We start from the raw sequence: 22337 nt of genomic DNA, 5'->3' as shown, positions 1-22337 counted from the left end.
TCATTTAATTTCCAATTCATTACTTTAATTTCCAATAATTTTATAATTTATTCGAGTTTAAGAGTCGTTATTAAGATTTGGAAATAAGATGCATTAATTTATTTGTTTAATATTAAGAATTAGTATAAGATTAATTACTAAACTTAAGATTCATTAAAATTTACAAAAATAAGATCGTTAAGACCTAATTTAAGATTCGGTAATAAGATTCGCCAATAATATTTAATTAAACTAGCCAATAAGGTTAAATTTAAGAAAAATAAAGGCCATTATTTGAATATTTCATAATTTTTTAATAATTATCAATTTATCAAGATAAACCATGGTTTGCTAATCCCATCAATATGGAGGAAAAAGTATTCACCTTCGCCGATGCACCCCACCTTCTGAAGTTAATTAGAAACCATTTTTTGGATACCGGCCTAATTTATAACAACACTCTTTTGAGCCCGCGTACTATTTCTGATCTTTTGGAACACACTTCTAAGTCTGATGTGTCGATCACCTTTAAGTTAACTGAGGAACATCTTTCCGTTAAAGGTGCAGGTATGTCCGTAGTTCTTATACTTAAGTATCCATGAATATAAAAAATGTATATACTTTCAGGACGACAAAAGGTTAAATTAGCTGCTCAGCTATTTTCTAATACCACAGCCCGTGCCCTTAAATGGTGTTATGCCAATGGAGTGGATATTTATCAACCCCTGGAATCAGCGGAATTTTTCCAATTGGTTAACGACTGGTTTGATGTGCTTAACTCTAAGTTAAATACATTCACATACCCTGGCAAGGTACTTTTTTCTTTTTTTTTTGTAAAACATTATTAACGATTTATTTTTTTACCTTCTAAGGAACCCTATGGAGTATCCTATGAAAAACAACGGGATACGTTGAATCGTATGACACACGCAATGTCTAAATCGATAGTGCCAGGAAAAAAGACTTTGGAGCATTTCCAAAAGGGCATCGTTATGACAAATAACGCTCTTGAAATGCTTCATAAGTACGTGGAACGCTACGAAATGAAGTACTTGGTTACACATCGTTTGAACCAGGATGTATTGGAGCACTTTTTTGGTGCAATCCGAAGCAAAGGTGGGTTAAATGACCCTCCATCGCCACAGGATTTTAAATATAGACTTCGGAAATACATATTAGGTAGGTTTGGCAATAGCAATTTTATAATTTGTAACAATTATTTAATTCATATTTTTAAATTTTTAGCAAGAAACACAGAGCATTTAAATGGCACTGGAAATGTTGAAAATGATTCCACCGATTGGCTACATTGTCATTCCAATGACATGTCAATAATTGAGCATGTGCCAGACCCTAACAGTGCCTCTGAAATCGAAGATAGCAATGACTTAGAAGAGCATATCTGTCCAGAAACAAGTGAAGATGTTCTCAATGACTTAGACGATACGAATCTAAATGACATTGGTTTTCTTCAAGAGAATGCCTTAGAATATATAGCTGGCTATATCATTCGTAAGTTGAAACTTGTGGAATACGAATGTCATGAGGATTCGTATACGTGGGTTGACCAGGTGTCTAATGGGTATTTGAAAAAGCCGAAAAACCAATTTCTTTTAAAAATAAAGGAAATGGAATCTATATTTCATAAAATAAATGGGCTTGACATTTCTCACCGTCGAAACCTTCATCAGCACCTGGTCGAGGAAAGCAGATCAGTTGACTTGCCAGAAAATGTTAAAAAATTGTTTTTTAAGTGCCGGATACATTTTCGAATCCGTAATTTAAATAAAATCAAAAAAGTAGACAGCGCTTATTGGGCTTTAAAAAAATGTTAAAAATAAAATTGTAAAACTTCTTTTAACTTTTATTCAAATAATAATAACAACAATAATAATAATATCAATAATAATAATAACAATAATAATAAGAATAATTAATTTATTTCCATTCAAAATTCATTGGAAAATAAAATGCATTTGTGTATTTAACTTATGTATGTATTTTTATTCAAATTCTTTATAATATAATTTTTACATTAATATAATATAATGAATGTGTACATATAATCTAAATTTCTTTTCATTCTTGTAAAATTACACATTAAAAAAATATATGAATTGTTTTCCAAAAATTTTCAAATTATTTTGTTCACTATCGCCTTGGAATCGGACGAAAAGTAAATGGCTTGTTTGTTTGCAATTTTTGATAAAAATATTAATCGATAATTTTTACTATAATCAAATACTGAGTAATTAATTTGATTACACGTATTATTGACTTTTTTCTATAATTGAATAAACTATTTTTGTCATTGGTTGAACTTTAATAAAAGAAGTAACCCAATAAGCACCAAAGCCCTAAAAATTCAAGCACTTGAACATTTTGTTGGAATTTGACTTGAATGCAAATGTAATTATGTTTTAAACTTGAAAAATATTTGAAAAATTAAATATTTTTCCAACAAAAAACATATGGCTTGAATTTATGTTTCCTTTTTACTGGAGAATGCTATTGAAATAATGTGTAATACAACTGTAATTCAATTGCTTGACTATAATTTAAAGCTTGAATTACACTGGCTTTCAACTTGAATTCTAGTAAAAATGCTTATTGGAAATTGAAAATTTGATTTTCGTAATTGAATTTACATTTCAGTTTTTGTTCGTTTACTCAAAAGTTTTTAAAATTGTTTATTGCATTTTACAGGAATGCATTCGTTTATACAAAGTAGTAAATGCAAAAAGTAAACAATCCAGTAAAGACCAGTAAAAAATCGTAAAAACCTTTTAGTAATGAAAGAACCTTTAATAAACAATAATGATATCTGTGGTCATATGGAAGAGTAGCTTAAGTCTTCTATATTTACCAATACTTTTTTAAAACTTGTACCTTTGATGTCTAATAAATTTAATACCAATATATGTTGTTACAGATTTTGTGTAAGAATCAATAAAAATTACACAAAAGTGGGAATACTTCAAAATTGGTTTGTTTCGACTTAGGCTGTTCTTCCATACGGACACATATACATATATTCATAAATATTATTCGTAAACACTTTTCTATTTATTGAACGTTTATGAAACAAATTTTGTACAGGTATGACCCCTTTCACACTAGGCAATTAGTTGCGCAAGTCTTCTGCGCAATTTTTGTGTTTGTTGATGTCAGAGGCAAGGTTGAGTTAAGGATAACAAGTTTTTTCAAATTTGAGTACAGACTTGCTTGTACACGGCAAGTTAGTTTGTTTTTTCATTCATGTTTTTGAAAATGAAAAACAGACTTGTGCAACTAAATTGCCTAGTGTGAAAGGGGTCTATGTGATGGAAATCGATTTCAAATCAATTTTAAATCGAAAAAAGATGTGATGTTTTCGTTTTCATCATTGTTTAAAATAAATTTTTAAGTCTTTTCGACTTTGAATTTTGCAGGAAAATAATCAGGAATTTGGTGTATAATTAAAATTCATCACATCTTTTCAAAACGAACGATTTATGTATATCACATATCTGATAAACTTCAAATTAGTACCGATATCAAGGACTCAATCATACCGGATACATTGGCGCACATACTTTTCGCAAATTCCCTGGAATGGGAAGGAAATTGACAACTGTTAAGTATTTGAAAGGACTCGATCATACTGGATACATTGGCGCACATATTTTTAGCAAATGACCAGTATTGGGAAGAAAATAGACAACTAGCTTATACTGCTGATTCTACTTCCACGTTGACATGACTGTATAAAGCCCTTCATGCAGCATGATGTACTTGTTGCTGCTGTTCCGGTATTACCCGGGACACAACACCCAAATTCCTTAGCGTGATCATTTTATGTTAAACCCATAAACAGGCGGCTCACGAAAACTCCAATATACAACAATTTTCAGTAAACACACTTTTAATTGCTTATCTAATAAATTAATGTAACATTTTTCATTGATTTTTATCACAAATTCTTTTTTTTTATACAATTTTCATAAAACAAAAATTTTTTCAACCTTTACAAACATATTTTTATTTACATTAAAGGCCTAGTTAGTTTGTACGTTCCGTTCCGTTCCGAATCAGCTGTTTTGTTTTTAGCATAGGGAAAGTTGTGTATGTCGTTAGTTTTTCTGTAACGTTGCCGTTCTGTTGCGGATGAATCTGTTGAAAACAGAATTTTGTCCGCAACGTTAAGTGACAGCTAAAACAGCTGATATCATATATACACAAAAATGCCAACAATATGAGAGCAGTGGTGCCAACATTTTTGAAAGGGAAATATTTATTATTAACAAAAGAATAAAAAATATAATATTTTCAAAAAAACATTGAAATTTAATAAAATAAATATAAATTTCTTTTATTGTATGTACTATGTTGTAAAAAAATTAGTTTAAATTAAATCATTAACAAAAAATATATGTATGTATTTATAAAAACGTTCACAATAATATGTTGAAGGTCTAAATACAAAAAACACTAAAAATAGTAACAAAATCACAAAGATGGTTTTTTGGTTATTATTTTAAAAACAGCTGATACGATCTTACGGAAAAACTAACTACAATATAACAGCATTCAGAACGGCACAGAACAGAAACGTTACAGAACGCAAAGACTAATGGAGCCTTAAGTCAGCTGTTTTTGACACTATAAAAGTGATTTAACAAAAACAAAGTGCCTGTTGTTTTTGCATTGTTGTATTTGTTGCCGTAACGCATACACCTTATAATCATTACGCCATGCTCTAACCACTAAACCACTGAGCTCTTATTTGTACTGCTCTCTAATTGTTATTTAGAAAAACATGTGAGTCTACTCTCAATTTTTGCATTTTCCACATCATCAATGGGAACGAAAACACAAACGGCCACATTCAGCATTACATGTGGCCATCGAAGTGGTATATTTTAGAGGATTTTATTTTTCATGAATTTAAATTCAAAAACTTAGGACAAATAGCTGACTATTGCTTATTACTGAATATGCTGGTGAAATGTAGTGCAATTAATAACCAATGATGAATTAATAACAAACGTTCTCAATGATGATGTAGAAAATGCAAAAATAGAGAGTAGACTCACATGTTATTCTTAATAACAATTAGAGAGCAGTACAAACAGTGTTGCCACATCATGTGTAATTACACATATTGTGTGTAATTTTAACTTGGATGTGTAGCCCATGTGTAATTGAGTGAATGTGTAATTCATGTGTAATTTTAAATTCCAATTATATCCAAAATATATTGTCAATGTATGTCTTTTATCTATATTTTGGATTTTAATTGAATGAATGAATTATGGATAGTTCAGATTTCAAATAAATACAAATCCAGTATCTCTAAATGTATTCATATTTATTATATTGTACTCGCTTGTTACTCAGTATAATGGAATTATATGTACTCTCCCGGTGGCCGAAATTCGAAAACAATATGTTTTATTAATATTGGTGGACAATAACATACTTAAAAGTGTACCACAAAAAAACGTGTGGCCTATTTATATATAAGATGAAGATATGAATCAAGTTTGAACTAAATTAACATTAAGGTTTGCAGAAAAATACGATAAGTAATTTGGAGATTGCTATGTTTGGTTTTCCAGATGGACATTTCGCCGTTTATGATAGTTTTGTTTGCGTAATATTGGTAATAGAAACTAAATGTTAGTTTATATACATATAAGATTTTTAATTTCAACATGAACAAAATATAAAATAGTATAAATATAAAATAGTATAATAACTGTACATTTTTACAAGTTATTACAAATTGTTATTGGAAAAACGTTAATTTTCGTTATCTTGAAAATTAACGTTTTTCCAATAACAATTTGTAATAACCAAAATCGAACTATTATATCGGTAACGGTAATTGCAGTTATTTCGGGGTAACGTTAGCCAATCTTAAGAGAAAAAAACAAGAACGTAGGAATTTGTGTGAGAAAAATTTATTTACAAATTGTTTCCTGTTATTTTTTATACCCGTAAGAGTTTCTTGAGTTTATGCTATTGTCTGTCTGGTTTCTAGCTTGTGTTTTAAATAATAAACATTAAAATTGACTTACTATTTTAGAAGCTTAATTTCAAATTTATAACTAAAAATTTTAAAAATATAAACGTTACAAGATTTTATGGTAAAGTATTTACTGGGAAGGAAAATGATCAGAGCTATAATTTTTAAACAAATAGTAAAAAATATTTATCTTTGAAACTGAAAACAAACCTGATTTCAAAGCACTTAATATAAATTAGGAATAAATTAAAATTCGTAAGCAAACAGTGTGCTATTTTTAAATATTGTTAAATTTTTAATAGAAATGTAACAATTTCCAAAAGGACATTGATTAATAATTGTTAAAGGCGTATTTGGGATTGACATATTTGACTGATCTCAAGAATTCATTAAATTAGAAAAGTTCACTAAAAAATCCAATATATCCAATTCCTGGATAAATTAAAATCACCACAAGTGAAAATTGTCCATTGACAATAAAGTGATCGTATTTGGTCCAAACATCCAGAGTCGACTGTGACAAACCTTTTATATTCATGACAATTTTAGACAATTTCTTGTATTGAAATCACGAAAATTTATTTACATGTGTAATTTTTTCTCGTATTTAGGCATGAGGCATGTGTAGTTTATAATTGTCTTGGTGGCAACACTGAGTACAAATAAGATCTCTGTGGTTTAGTGGTTAGAGCATTTGACTAGAAAACGAGAGGTTATGTGTTCAACACCGCTCTCAGAAAAATTTATTTTTTCTTTTTTTCTCAAATGCTGGAGTATGTTCACTATTGAATTTAATAGTGAAGTGTTATGCAGAATGTGCCAATCGGCCACTTGCAATGACATCCCCGTGTTAAATTCACCAGTCAATAACGTTGCGAGTGGGTTGAAAATTCACTAGTAGTAGTTCTTAGTGGCAAATGAATTCGACGTAGCGGAACTAGTGCAATGAACTGCAGGTTAGTGTTTGCTAACATCATCTCACAATCGTAGTGTTCGGTATATTGTATATGTACATGTGCGCAAAACACTAAAAACAAATGAAGGGAATGTGTTCTTTAAATGAACAGTACGAATAAGGTACGGTTTATTTTAGAACTCTGATTTACGCACAGGAAATACATCAGTTAAGTTAATTTTATTGAGAAATACATATGTATTACAGTATCCAAAACCGAAACCGGTCAACCGGTTCTTTCATTTATGTGAACTCAATCAAGTTTTTATAAAGCTTAGAATAAGTTCGGGTATGTGGTATACCTATTTTTTATTTTCACTATAATTTTTAGAATCTTAATACGATTGGAACAGTTCTCAGCTGGTGTTCTACTACGAGTGTTACGTTTACATCCATGTAAGTAAAAAAGTCGTTTAAGTTCAAGTTTCAGAGATATTTGGGAAAAAAGAAAAAAAACCATAAATAAGCCATTGAATAAATTGGCGGGTAATGTGGTATACCATGTTCTGTTAATATTGTATACTAACACATTTAATTTGTAAATGAGTTGCGTTTTATTTAAATAATTTTCAATGTATGCGGTTAAAGTTGGAGGCTGACCAAGCTTACCAGAAGCTCCTCAATACATTCTTCGCTTCGTAGGAGACATTGAATGACTGATGCTAAAATAATGTCCATCTAGTTGTTTCTAATAGCTCAGATAACTTTCTTTAAATCTTCCGCTGCCCATTCACCTTTATTTGGCATATTACATATTTGTTTGTAAGGCTGGTATATCTACACATTAGCCGACCACGTGGTTTATTGAAATTATTATAAAATTAATCATATATGTACACTAGAGAGTACCACAAGCAGAAAACAAAAGTGCGCCGTACAAAAAAAAAAAAAATATTTTCTTTTTGCCCTTTTACATTTTTCGTTATATCTTTGGCATTTACAGTCGGATCTTAAAGTATGATATATCAATGTTTTTGTCTCGAGAAGACCAATGGCTCTAAGGGCCATTGACATCAAGTATCCCGTTTTACTATTTATCCACCAGATCTGTGTTCCTACCACCCTAATGTACAACCCTAATGTCAGAAAATTAAAGCTCACAAGGAATCATTAAACTTTAGCTTACGAAGTAATTCGATAACTCTTTCAGAAATACTTTAAAATTTAATTATGCCAAAAGAATAACAACAAGTAGGAAAGTATAGTCGGCCAAGCTCGACCATATGATACCCTACACCTTGAAGATGATTATAAACAGTTATCTTTTAAAATGTAAAATGAATACCAAAATTTTTAAGAAATCTCGTTAAAATGATTTTCAGAAGTGGGCCTCATATGGGAGTTATGACTAATTATGGACCGATCGTTATAAAATTAGGGGAAATGACTTCTGTATATATTTAACTTATTTGTATTAAATTTTATTGGAATACCAATGTTTTTAAGAGATTTATGCTATTTAAAGTGATTTTCGGAAGTGGGTCTTATATGGGAGCTATGACTAATTATGAACCGATCGTTATGTTAAAATTTGGTGCTGCGAGTTCGTCTTACATAAAACTTATTTGTGCTGAATTTCATTTGGATATCTATATAACTAAGATATTTATGAGAGCTTAACTATTATCAGATAGTGCAATTATATGGGAGCTAGGAGAAATATTGGTCCGATTCTAATATCGAATTACTTCGTTAGCAAAAGTTTAATGATTTCTTGCGAGCTTTAATTTTCTGACTTTACGGTGGTACATACTTTTGAAGTATGTCCGCAGTTATTATTAAAATAAAATATATCGTATTTCAAAATAATTGAACATATTTATATAAAAACTTTAATAACATTTTTAAAAATATTGATATAGAAAATTTTATCATTTATGGTATTTATAGACGGCAATACTGAGTATTAATACTTATCAAATTTAAAATATTATTGAAATCATTCGGTATGTCAAGAAATCGTTTCGAAAAAACATTTATTGTTTACACGATACTATTACAAATATTTTATTTCTTTGTTGATTGATATTTTTGTGAAAACTTTATTTTTATTTTATATTTTCTTGACATTTTTGTTTGCTTTATTTGTATTTAAAAATACAGTATTGGCCATAACTAAAGCACCCCCTCAATTTTTTCATATGGTATTTTTTTGTATAAAATCAAAGTTTTAAATATATATTATGTATTATTTTCATTTGTTAATATGTTTACTATTGATAAACAAATACTTTCAAAGTTATCATAATCAAAAAATATTTTAAGGTAGAAAATGAAACGGACAAAACTAAAGCACCCCTTCAAGGATATACTATAAAAAAAATTTTAGTTAATTTTTTGTTGCAAATCCTTTGTTTTGGATGGCGTTTTTCGATATTCCTTCCCAGGCTATTTTAACGGCATGAAATAAATCGTGAAAATTTCCGATCCTTATTTCAAAAATTTTCACGATTTATTTTCACAATTAACAATGTGCCACAAGTTCTCAATAGGATTGAGATCGGGAGATTGACCAGGCCAACGAAGAACATGAATCTTATTGCTGTGTAGCCAAGTCTTACAAACTTTGGAGGGGTGCTTAGAATAGTTATCCTGTTGGAAGCTCCCTATAATTGGCATCTCTTCACTGGCATAAGGCAACATTACAGCTTTCAATACATCACGGTACATGAACCGATCCATAATCCCATAAATTTTATGATTTGGTCCAAATTCTTGACAAGAAAAGCAACCCCAGTCCATTATATTACCTCCTCCATGTTTAATTGTTCCTTTACAATACTTAGGATTCAGTCTTCCTCCTTTTAGTCTGCGTACACGCCTTATTCCAGCGGAACTTTTTAAGTTGTATTTGGATTCGGCAGGGAACAGTACTGTCTTTAATTTTTGACACTCCATTCGATGTGGGCTTTGGCAAATTTCAGTCTAGCTTTCTTGTTCTTAGCTGATAGAAATGTTTTTTTGCTGGTCGTCAGCTGAATAATCGGGCTTCTATTACTCTTCTACGGATTGTTCTTTCGCTAACGCATAATCCTAAACTTGTTCGTACTTGAATACCTGATGCTGCAGGATCGTTTTGTATTGCTCTTTTGATCAAGGAATCGTAATATCGTGGTTTTTTTCGCGAAGGACCTCCAGAACGCACCGGAGATTTTCGACCAGTCTTAAAAAAATTTGAAACGAGTCTGGAATTAACTGATCTGTTAATTGAATATTTTTTACTAAATTCATGTAGTGATAAGCCCGTCTTCCAGTCTTCAATAACTTTAATTTTAAATTTACTGGAGTACTTGTTCCTTGTAATTGTCTTCCTATATTTTTATCTTTTGGAATTTTTAAGTCCATTCATTGTGATTCCCGATAACTCACATTGCAAATATGCAGTACCGAGTCAAATTTTTAAACATCTTATAAGAGGGTGCTTTTGTTTTGTCCGATACGTTTTGAGTTTTTATATGATTTATCATTTTAAATTAATTTTTAATAAAATTATCTTTTACTAAATGAACATTAACAATATTAGTTAATAAAATATATACAAAAAAAGCCGTTTTTATCAAAAAAAATTATGATTTGAAAAAATCCATTGAGGGGGTGCTTTAGTTATGGCCAATACTGTACATAATCGATACATATGAAAATAAAGAGTTTTTGAATTGTTTTAAACAAATTTTGAATACCGACCGTAAATCAAAAAAATCATTCGTATTTTTTGAAAATCTAATACAAATTTTGTTTAGACGATGAAATTGTATTAGGATACTTGAGTTTTTGACAAATTTGACAAAGACGTCTATAAATACCTTTAACCAGAGGGTAACATAGAGACGAGACGTAATTGTCAGAACACTAAGTCTGTTGTCAAAAACCTATCTCTGGCAACAACAAAATACATGCTAGTCAATGTATTTTGTTTTTGTATCAGACGTATGATTTGTTGTATTTTTGTTTAACAAATCGGAGTGTCTCGTCTCTATGTATAATTCTCTATGCCTTTAACAATATTTTTATATAAAACTAGCTTAACCCGTTGCGCTTCGCTACCCCTATCGTTTAATAACAATTAACCGAACGTGGAACCTCACTTTAAGAAAAAAAACGGATACTGACTCTGTTTATAGTAGTTCCCAATATATTTGATAATGAATAATATCTTTGAATGGGAGGGAAAATCTCGCTTGTTCCGAACTACGTTCAGTTGTTGTTATTCACAACTACATACAAAATAACTCATGCAGTTTTAAGAATGTTACTAGTATAGTTCTCCAGATATTCAATAATAAATATATACTTTGTATGGGGCACGTCGCACAGTGATTTGTCCCCATATAACGATGGGACAATAATAGAAGGAGTTTTGAAATTTGGCGTGCTAATATAAAATACCTTAGTTAAGAAAAATAAAATTTTTTGTCAAAATCGGACCAACCACGGAATGTTTTGTTTTTATAATGCCTCGTATCGAGGAAGGTCTTTCCTACAGAGAATCCTAAGACCAGCCTACCTCCCATATATACCAAAAATATAATTTTTAATTTTGGCTACATAATTGATCTAAAAATCATGAAAATCTGCGTTTGTTATACGCACTTAGATTACAATCTTTCTGTTAATTTTTATTGTGATTGCAGAACGGACTATTGGTCCTGCCATTTATCCTTAATTGTAAAAATTCTATAACTTTTGCAAAAATTATCTGATTGTAATGAAACTTGGTATGTTTATTTGAATTTACCGAATAACTTTTTGGGTTGAATAATCTTTGTCCGTCCGCCAGTCTGTCCATCTCCATCCGTCTGTCCATGTAAATTTGTTAATCAAGGTATATGTCGCAATTTTGGACATGTTCCAATAATATTGAGTCCACATCACTTTTTTGACCCAAGGACAAACTTAGCTAATTTTGGTCATAATCGGTTCATGATTTCACCCAGCCTCCATACAACTGTATTCTCGAGCACAGTGGGGAAATGAAAAAAAAGTGGAAATAAATCTGTAACTTCTATACCAACAGTCCGATGTTAATAAAATTCCATGGCTATAGAGGAGGTATAGCTGAGTTTATGTGTTGAATTTGGACTTTAGAAGGTATGGCGGAACCTCAAGGCCCCAAAATGGGGTATCTGGTATATGAAAAATTAAAAATGATGCCAAATTTTTGTTCCCGATCTGATTTGAAAGATTTTTATAGGTGTAGAATCTACAAGAAGATTGCTACAAAAAACATTGCATGAACTATATTTTATCTCTTATATTTGACGAGATATTACCATTTGAAAATTAAAATTTCAAGGTTTTATCCTACTTTAGTCTGGATTTTTACTAATAGTGAATCCAAATCTATTCATATTTTGTTCAAATATACATTTTTGAATTACCAACAAATATATTAGTAATAGCAAAAAAATAATTTTAAAATCTATACTAATTCAAAAGTTATGTGCATTTAAATTAAAAATATTTTAAAAAGTAGTTTTTTCACGAATTTTTTTCGAAAAAAGTACTTACATTAATTTTTAGTTAAGAAAATAAAAACAAAATAAATAATTTGTTTATATTTTTCTCAAAGATAACATTTTGGAAGAACTATAATTTCAAAACTTATATCTGCGAGTTACATAGCCAAATTAACTCTTATGACATAGCTGCTTTTAAAAAATTAAAACAATTCTTGTATGACCCAACATGTTCTTAAAACAAAGTCAAAAACCTAAAAAATACCATTTTAGGGATTTTTGAATTTTTTTTTTTTGAATTGTGGAATTCTCTATAATAATTCACAAATTTCTTTCATACTTTTGCATTTGGACCAAAAATTTCTATATAAGTTTCAAATTTCGATAAAAACGATTCATAAACAAAACTTTTATTATATTAAAATTTTATAAAAAAATCAGCTACCATTTTTGATTCCCATATTTTTGACAAAAGTCTTCTATCAAATTTTTAATTGTTAAAAATTTAATATATTTTTGAAAAGAAGACACAATTTCCTATACGTTGATATATATGTAATCTTATATTTTCCAAAAGTCTCATTAATGGCTTCAAAATACATAACTCACAGTAATTAACTTCATCTTGTTGTGTTCTCCGATTTTTGGTAATGCAGTAGTCGGCAATGCAGTTCACAAAAATATATTACAAAACGGCAAGATTCTGTAAATTTTAGGATTGTTGTTGAATTTGAATCCATAAATAATCCATAAGAAAATATTGAGAGAGATGTGTCACAAAAATAAGTCGGTATATAAAGTATTACCTCATCTTGCTTAAAATTATATAATATTAGCGAACTCTGGTTAAGATTTGATGCATAATTTAATTTTCATATAATAAATTTTTGACTATTTCTTTAATTAAATTTAAGTCATTAATATTATTTCATATATCTTGAAACATAACTTTAACATTATTACTCTATAATACACAAAATTTAAGTAAAAATTGTGAATTTAGACCTATTTTAAAATGCATTTTTTTTTTAAGTTGTGGCAAAAAGTTGGTACTAATCAGGGTTTCGATATTCAGCTATAACAACATATATGTAAGTAAACACACCCAATGCACAGTTGGACAGAATCAAATTTTTTTGGAAATAAATCTGGTATTTCTAAACTGCTAATCCGATTGGGATAAAATTTTACGTGGACATAAACAAGGAGTATTAGAGTTTAAGTTATTAAAATGGAACCTACAAATGATCCCGAGGTACCTACATATAACATTTTAAAACATGTGCAATTTTTTTTGTTTCTCATCCGATTTCAAATATACATATTTATATTTTTGGAAAGTGTTTGGCTAGGTCTTGAAAAAACATGCTTACTTGTGCTATTTATCTCTTATAATTTCCGATATATAGGCATTTCAAAATTGAAATTTAAAAATTTTGCCATACCTTGGTCCGCTTTTTTAAAAATATAGGTCGTACTTTTGGACCAAATTTTTCTTGTTAGATTGACAACTAAATTACGAAAAGATTTCAGAGCAATATACATTATGGATCCAAAAATAAACGATTTTCAATTTAGATATTTAAAAAATATTTGATTTTGGCTGTTTTTTTGGGCGAAAAGGTGAATTAACTCTTTTTTTATTAAAAATAAACTTTCTTTAAGAACATATAACAATTTTATATTTTTCTGTAAGGTATCTTAACGGAGAACATTTTGGTATAAAAACATGTCCTATGTTTCGAATATATCGCTATACCCGTCGGAATATGACCTATTTTTTAATAGGTCAACTTTGGGACACATTTTCTAAAATCCCAAAGCTGGGATCAAAAAACGGAAAGCAGCTTTAGAAACCTTGATGTGTTCCCTATTTATCCCCAAAGTATTTTTCCAGCCCCAAAGGAAATGTAGACCCTATGGTTAAAATTGTAAAAAATACCATTTTTGGGATTTTCGCCAAAATTTTTAGGAATTGCCAGATTCCCTTTGACAAGATTTTTTACACTTTGTAATTTGGATGACAAATTTAAAAAACGTTGAAAATTTCATTGAGTTTTGTTAATAAATAAAGATTTTATTTATTATACTATTACATATGTATATAGTGAGTTTCTAAAACTAAAATTTGTATCAACATTAGGAACACTTTGATCCACATTTATTCCGAACAATTTTTTTTTGTTTAGATATGTTAAAATTCAAGTCAATATCTCAATTAGAGTCATAAATATTTACTTTAATGAATAATCGTTATTTCGTATAACATACTTGACAAATAAATAACTAGCAGCATCCAAAGCAACCAAAGAAATGTAAATTGCTGCCAGAGAAAATTGCTAGCACAACAAAACAAAAACGAATGCTGACGCGCAATATTAGTTCGGCAAAAAAGTGTGTATGCTACTATAGCATGAACATATATTTTGGTTGTTGTGCTACAATAACGAGTTGATAACTGGTTGTATCTGCTACTAGAAATTGCAAACTAACATTGCAATTTGTATAGTAATATATGAATAGTAACAGCAATTTATATTAGCAGAGTTATACAAAATTATAATAGTAACTATATTTTTTAGTATGCAGATTGATAAAAATGTATATTTACTGCAATTGACTGCTAATATATTTCTAATATTTTCACAGCCTTTTTACCAACACTATATACTAAGAAAAAACGAAATAAAAAAATGTACGATTTTATACGATTTTTTTTTAAATTCCAACAAACTTTTGTAATTTTTTAATTTTTTTTAAAAAAATGTATTTTTTTGAGCGATAAAAAAATTTAGTCGAAATTTTTAATAAAAATTTTATTACTGCCGAATTTTAAAAACACAAAAGAACTCAAAAAACAAAAATTTTAATTAATTTTTACAAAAATTAATTTTTGAGAATTATTTTCTTGAAGCAATTCAATTAATTTTTTTATTCATTAATTTTTTCTTAAATTTGATTGACTTTCTGGCATACCTAAACACGGGCGGCAAGCGTTTTTTAGTTGTCAAAAATTCTCATGCCCATACAATTTGTATGTAGCATACCGAAATAACGCGGCGGCAACGCTTTGCAATTGGAAAATCCAATTTTGACAGCGCGTTTAATAGTGAAGTTAGTTGCAAAACACAACAAATGTAAACAAATAAATAAAGAAGGAGAAACAAATAAGCAAAAAAAATATATTTGTTATTAGAAAATGGAGGTATGTACATAAGTGTAAATATTTAAAATAGTATACATTATTTATTTTCTTTTATATTTATATATTTCAAATTATCAGAAATATGTTTTTTTTTTTAAATTGTTTATTTAATTGAAATTCGTGTACTTAAAACTATAAATAAACAAATAGTAATTATAAATTATTATGATACATGTCCCATACTCGGGCTCTCAAGTGTACTAATTATATATGAAAATTTTAATATTTTTTTAGAAATAAATATAAGATTTATTATAGATGCTTAAGTATAATCAATGTAACACAAATTTTCAAAAAAAAAGTTACTAATATATTTATATATATTTGGGGGATTCAAACGGTGTGATATTAGGTCGTATTGTCATAATGTCGTACAATATTTTTTTAGTTTAATCAAATTTTTGTTGTGTTTCAAACAAAAAAGTTATAAACTAATAAGACTGTTTGAACTATGTTTCTTGTTTTGTCATAAAATAACTTTTTTTGTTCGCAACACAACAACAATTTGATTAGACTAAAAAAATATTTTACGACATTATGACAATACGACCTAATAGCACACCGTTTGAATCCCCCAATTGTCTAAATTATCAGGGTTGTTATATTTATTTTTTTGATAACCCTGTTTTAAGGTATGGAATTTCAGCGTTAAAGCTAAGCGGAAATAAACGTTCCGTCTTACGCTTTTGTTTAGGTAGGCCAGTTTAGCGACCTCTGGTGAAGTTTAAGAGAGTCAAATAAAACCAATTCCTACAAATTTATTTGAGCTGTGTTGTTAGCTATTGATCAACATATATTTTATAATATTTTGAGACCAAAACTTTTTTTGATTTTTGTCTATAAGACAAAGCACCGTGCGTCGCTCCGTAACCAAACTCTTTGCCGCAAATTCAACATTTTCTTGATTATTTAAAAAGAAAATTGCATAAATGCAGTGATTTTCGTTCTTTTGTGATCGTTAAAAAGCTTTAATAAGTTGTACAAAATATGTTGGCAACAGTTTGTGTCATTTCTGAGCAATAAAGATACTTTTCGGAGAACATATTCATTTCATGAGTTCATGCAACATTTGTACCAAATTTTGTTCTTAATGTTGGACGGACGGACGGACAGACAGACATTTTCCAATAATTTACAAACTAAATATAATAAAAATGTATTGTAATATTACAATTGTTTCTTTTGTGACACACAGATTTAGCCAATTTTAAAGGATTTTTTAAATTGTACTAATGTATTTTTATCCGTCTTCTTCACCGTCTTCAATAAGAAAATATGAAAAATAAAATAAAGCAAGTCTCAAACATAATAATTTACCTTAAAATTATACTCCGGATTGTCTTCTAACTTTGTTAGCATTTCAGAAGCGTAATTTAAATCTGCATCAGCATAAAGTACAAAAGCATCATACATTTGAGGCGGCAATCCCTTCTGCGCACGTATCACGTCAGACGTTGTTAAAATATTTGAATCAGAACCATGCCCAAAATCGCCATAAGTTTTTTCTGTATTCATATCAACATTATCATCAGAATTTAAATCTAAACACTGTTGTAGCTTTGCTTGATATGTTTTAGTATCTTCCACTGAAATATACAAAAAAAAAAATAATTAATGCAGTAATTAATTACTACTTTCATCCAGGTGGGTGAAAAAGGAAATACCCCCTCCTAAAACCGAAGTTTTAAAACAAAAATGGAAAATAAATTGTATTTGATTTCTTAACACCACAACTAATCCGTATTTAATTAATAATAAATGCTCCACCACATCGGCTCTAGTATAGATCAAATGCCTATTAACATAGTAGGGGGTAGTGCACTAAATGTTGATTGAAATCAGCATCACTCAATAAAAGTGCAAAAAATTTAGTTTTCACTATTTTTCATCAGATTTAGTGATAATGGTTATATCTTCACTAGCACTAAAAAAAAATAGTGATAGTGATAATTTTTTCACTATCAAGAAGATTTAGTGCAAAAATCTGCACTCAATCAACAAAAAGCTGCATAAACATAAGAGTGACAGCCGATTTTTTTTTTTAGATTTCAAAGAGTGCCGGGTGGAATATTGTGACACTAGGCCTAAATGTTAAGTGCTGAAAATTTGAGCCAAATCGGGCAACGATTTCTGGACGCGCATCGAGGTCAAAGTTCAGATATATGCAAAATTTTACTGTTAATATGGAATAAATAGGTGAAACTCGTTAACCTACTGCATTGTTTTCTAGAAATATGTAGATTTATTTATATTAATGAATATTACATTAAAAATTTTTTTGGAAATTAACCCTGTATCTCCTTTGGTTCAAAATGACCCAAAAACTGTATTATCGCCAAAATTAGAGAAAAAAGCAAATTTTTCGGTTTTTGAAAAAATTTTACTACTAAATAAATACTTTTGCAATTGAATGCAAAAGAATCGAAATATGTACGTAATTATCGTTGTAATGAGATATAAATGACAAAATTTGATTAAAAAATTATAAAGTTATTACAAATTCGCCAGACCATTAAAGTGTTTCAGGCCACTTGAACAAAAAATTTAGGAAAAAAATGAAGATATTTCGAGAAAAATTAAAATAAAAGCTCATTTTTACTTAAAATATGTCCATATTTACTTGTATATGAGTTTTTGTCTTCGTAGGATACCATTAACCTATTCGCAGGTATGGCCAAAAAAAATAATTTTTTTAACGGCTGTTTCAAAACTCCATTTTCAAATTTTTAAAAATTTTGTTAAACAAATTTCAGATTTTTTCGATCATCACATTGGGGTTTATTGAGATCAAAATAGGGAATAAAAATATGAAAAAATTATGTCAATACCTCTTATAGTTTTTCCGTACCTGCGATTTAAATTTTACGATTTTCAAGAAAAACTAATTATTTGTCCATATTTAGGCGAATGAGCCCAATTTCCTTACTGTTATAAATTTTAAGTAAAACTTATTCATAGTATTATAATCCTGGTAATTCTAAATATGGTCTGAAAGTTTTACTAAAATCGGAAAACGTTAACCTTTAAATCGTGAAGGTCAAAGTTCAAATTTTTCAATATTTGGAATTTCTAATGAAAAGATAGCGAAATGTTATATATTTTTGGGCCGATTTTAATGCAACTTAAGGAAAATATAACATAAAGTCCAGAATTTAAAATAACAACACAAAAATGGAAATTAACCCTTAGCAGCACTTGGGGTCCAAAATACCCTCAACTTTTAAAATCACGAAAAACACAGCCATTTTGACCCCAAGTCCTCTTAAAGGTTAAAATCCATTTTTTCACTGTTGTTGTAAATGCTAGACCCCAATATATATTTTCCTCAAGTTTCATGAAAATCGGCACAAAAATATATAACATTTCGCTATCTTTTCATTAGAAATTCCAAATATTGAAAAATTAGACCTTTGACCTTCACGATTCAAAGGTTATCGTTTTTTAAAATTACAAGGACTATAATATTATGAATAGGTTTTACTTAAAATTTATAACAGTAAGGAAATTGGACTCATTCGCCTAAATATGGACAAAAAATTAGTTTTTCTTGAAAAACGCAAAATTTAAATCGCAGGTACGGAAAAACTGTAAGAGGTATTGACATAATTTTTTCATATTTTTATTCCCTATTTTGATCTCAATAAACCCCAATGTGATGATCGAAAAAATCTGAAATTCGTTTAACAAAATTTTTAAAAATTTGAAAATGGAGTTTTGAAAATATGGACATACTTTAAGTAAAAATGAGCTTTTATTTTAATTTTTCTCGAAATATCTTAATTTTTTTCCTAAATTTTTTGTTCAAGTGGCCTGAAACACGTTAATGGTCTGGCGAATTTGTAATAACTTTAAAATTTTTTAATCAAATTTTGTCATTTATATCTCATTACAACCATAATTACGTACATATTTCGATTCTTTTGCATTCAATTGCAAAAGTATTTATTTAGTAGCAAAATTTTTACAAAAACTGAAAAATTTGCATTTTTCTCTAATTTTGGGGATAATACAGTTTTTGGGTCATTTTGAACCAAAGGAGATACAGGGTTAATTTCCAAAATTTTTTTTTAATGTAATATTCATTAATATAAATAAATCTACATATTTCTAGAAAACAATGCAGAAAGTTAAAGAGTTTCACCTATTTATTCCATATTAACAGTAAAATTTTGCATATATCTGAACTTTGACCTCGATGCGCGTCCAGAAATCGTTGGCCGATTTGGCTCAAATTTTCAGCACTTAACATTTAGGCCTAGTGTCACAATATTCCACCCGGCACTCTTCAAAATTTTAACAAAAATTTTTTTCCATACAACTGATTGTCACTCTAATAAACATACTATCACTAAATTTTCAAAAATTAGTGGTCATGAAATTGTTGAATCCAAATTCGAAAAATAAAAATTTTAAATATTTTTTTGTTATTTTTAATGAAGTATTATGTGCTGTTTTTCTATAGCGAACGAGTACTTTGAGTGGAAATTTAACATGTGTTTTGTTATTGTAACAAAAACAAAATAAATGTAAAACGTCCACTCAAAGCACTCGTTCGCTATAGAAAAACAGCACATTAGTTTTTAGTTTTAAATTAGTGCATAGAAATAAACTTAAACTATTTTGAACTTAAAAATTTAGTGCACAGTTTGAAGTTGCACTCAAATTTGTGTAGAAAAAAAGTTTCAATAAACTGATGATTGCTTTTTTTAAATCAAATAATTAAACTTTGAGTACAAAATGTTTTAACTCACTAGCACTAATGTTTAGTGAAGCTGTTAATTTTCAACTCAGCACTAAACATCAACAAAATGATATCACTCATTTTGCACTAGCAATAAGTATTAGTGCTATGCCGATTTTTAATTAGAATAGTTAATTTTAAAATAAATTATTTTTTATTAAATTGAAAGTGCTGATTACAAGGGCATCATTAGTGCAAATATTAAATGTCAAAGATATCGTGACTTTTAATACTTGCATAATTTACACCATTTTTTGTATCATTCGATTAATATTTCACGACCGACCAAGAAACCTTTAAATATTTTCCGGATTTTGAGTTGTTCTGTTTTAGTTTCTTATTATGTGCCTTCAATTTAATTTTAACAAATCGATATATCTCGATTCCCAGACCTGACCCAGCGAAACGCCGGGACACGTATAACTTTTTTACTGATCTAATATTTCCCGGTGGGCAGAATCCCCGCCGATCACTGACCCTACTATTTGTCGTATAGTGTAATTAATTACACAGTGCAACAGTGAAAAAAACACAAGATCATGACTATATAGGTTCGACTCTACTACCAAAGTGTAGTAAAACCCTATACTCAGTTTGTCCATTTTGGTGACCAATTTTTTTTATGGGCCCCCAAAATTTCTGAAAATCAGTGGGGCCTCTAAAAAAGGTCTCATCAGTTTTCGGTTAACAGCTAATTCAGAATTTGTGATACGGCTTAAATTTATATGGCAATAATATAGCTAAGAGTCCGCCAAATAAATTTTGTTAAATTTTTTTTCCAAAAAATTGCTTTTTCGTGCACTTATGTTGAAAAAATATAGGAAGAAAAAATTTTTTTTTTTACTTTTTTTAGAATAACTTCCAGGGTCTCCTAATTTTTCACTAACAATATTTAGCAAAGTTGTAGCTACGGTAAAGTTGAACAACTGTTGAGAACATATCAATGCATTCTGAACGTGTCTAGTCACTCTAAATAGCACATAAAGATCACTTTGTACCTTAACAATTTTCGTTTTTACTATTTTTTAACTCTAAAACAAAGATTTTTTGTTAAAATAGTATGATCAAGTCCACACTTCTATGTTGTGCTGTATTATTTACTCGGCTGAGGTGTTCGGAATGGGGATCAGTGAGTGGACCCTCAATGTCACACATTTAAAAAAAAATCGCCAAAAAGCCATTTGTGATCCGAATGAGCTGAAATTAAAAATATAGATAGTCCTTGAAAAGGTCTACAAAATATGCTTTTATCTGTAGATTATCTCTTTTAGTTCAAGAGATATTTAGGTTTAATTTTTTTAAATTTTGCGCGATCTTTTTTTTGTATTTTATATATGATGGGCCTACGAAAGGTCGAAATTTTTTATATATGACGTATATTTGCGATATAATTCTAAAGAAAATAAAATAAACCTGATAACAATTATTTCGTCCCTATAAAAAGTTACACGCATCCAAAGTTGAAGCATCTTTTTATATATTTCGAATTTGTATGCGTGTGTTTTTTAAGTTTTTTCCCAAAAAATCCCTATATTTTTTCTTTTATAAAAAACTAATTTTCTTCGTGGCTATATACACTTTTCTATGATCTGGAAAGAGAACTTAATGCAAAAACGTATAAAGTAAAATTTGACTAACTTAAGCAGACATTGTAGCCCCCAGCCCTATCCAAACTTGGCCAATTTTGAAACAAAATTTTAGGTTTGAGTAAAAAATTCTAAAAACGCAAAGCACCGATCCTCAAAAGCTCGTCATATTTGTATAGCCCTATACATTAGGGTGGCCCCGTTTGTATGGAGAAAAAATAAGGTATCGATGTTCCCGCCTAATATGAAAATTTGATTCATTCTAAGACTACGTTTTGAAATTTTTTCGTCCTGGGGTCAATATTTGGCGAGCTGGATCAAAGGATAAAAAGGTCCTTTTTTGAGGTTTTTTACATTTTTTCCATATTTCTTCCAAAGGAAGTATACGTAAATTTGGTAGCATAT

General features: G+C 29.1%; 1 protein-coding gene across 1 annotated transcript in view; it reads right to left on the bottom strand.

Moving 5' to 3' along the window:
* Myd88 overlaps positions 1-22337 on the bottom strand; it is a 169051-nt gene that overhangs the window by 48626 nt on the left and 98088 nt on the right. The window contains exon 3 of the mRNA XM_065511439.1: positions 16923-17191. Within this exon, the coding sequence (XP_065367511.1) occupies positions 16923-17191 (269 nt within the window). The remainder of the gene's footprint in view (positions 1-16922; positions 17192-22337) is intronic.

Source organism: Calliphora vicina, chromosome 5 (assembly GCF_958450345.1).
Source record: "Calliphora vicina chromosome 5, idCalVici1.1, whole genome shotgun sequence".
NCBI classification, from domain to species: Eukaryota; Metazoa; Arthropoda; class Insecta; order Diptera; family Calliphoridae; genus Calliphora; species Calliphora vicina.
The sequence above is the reverse complement of the archived record's forward strand: the minus strand, read 5'-3'. Positions and strand labels throughout refer to the sequence as shown.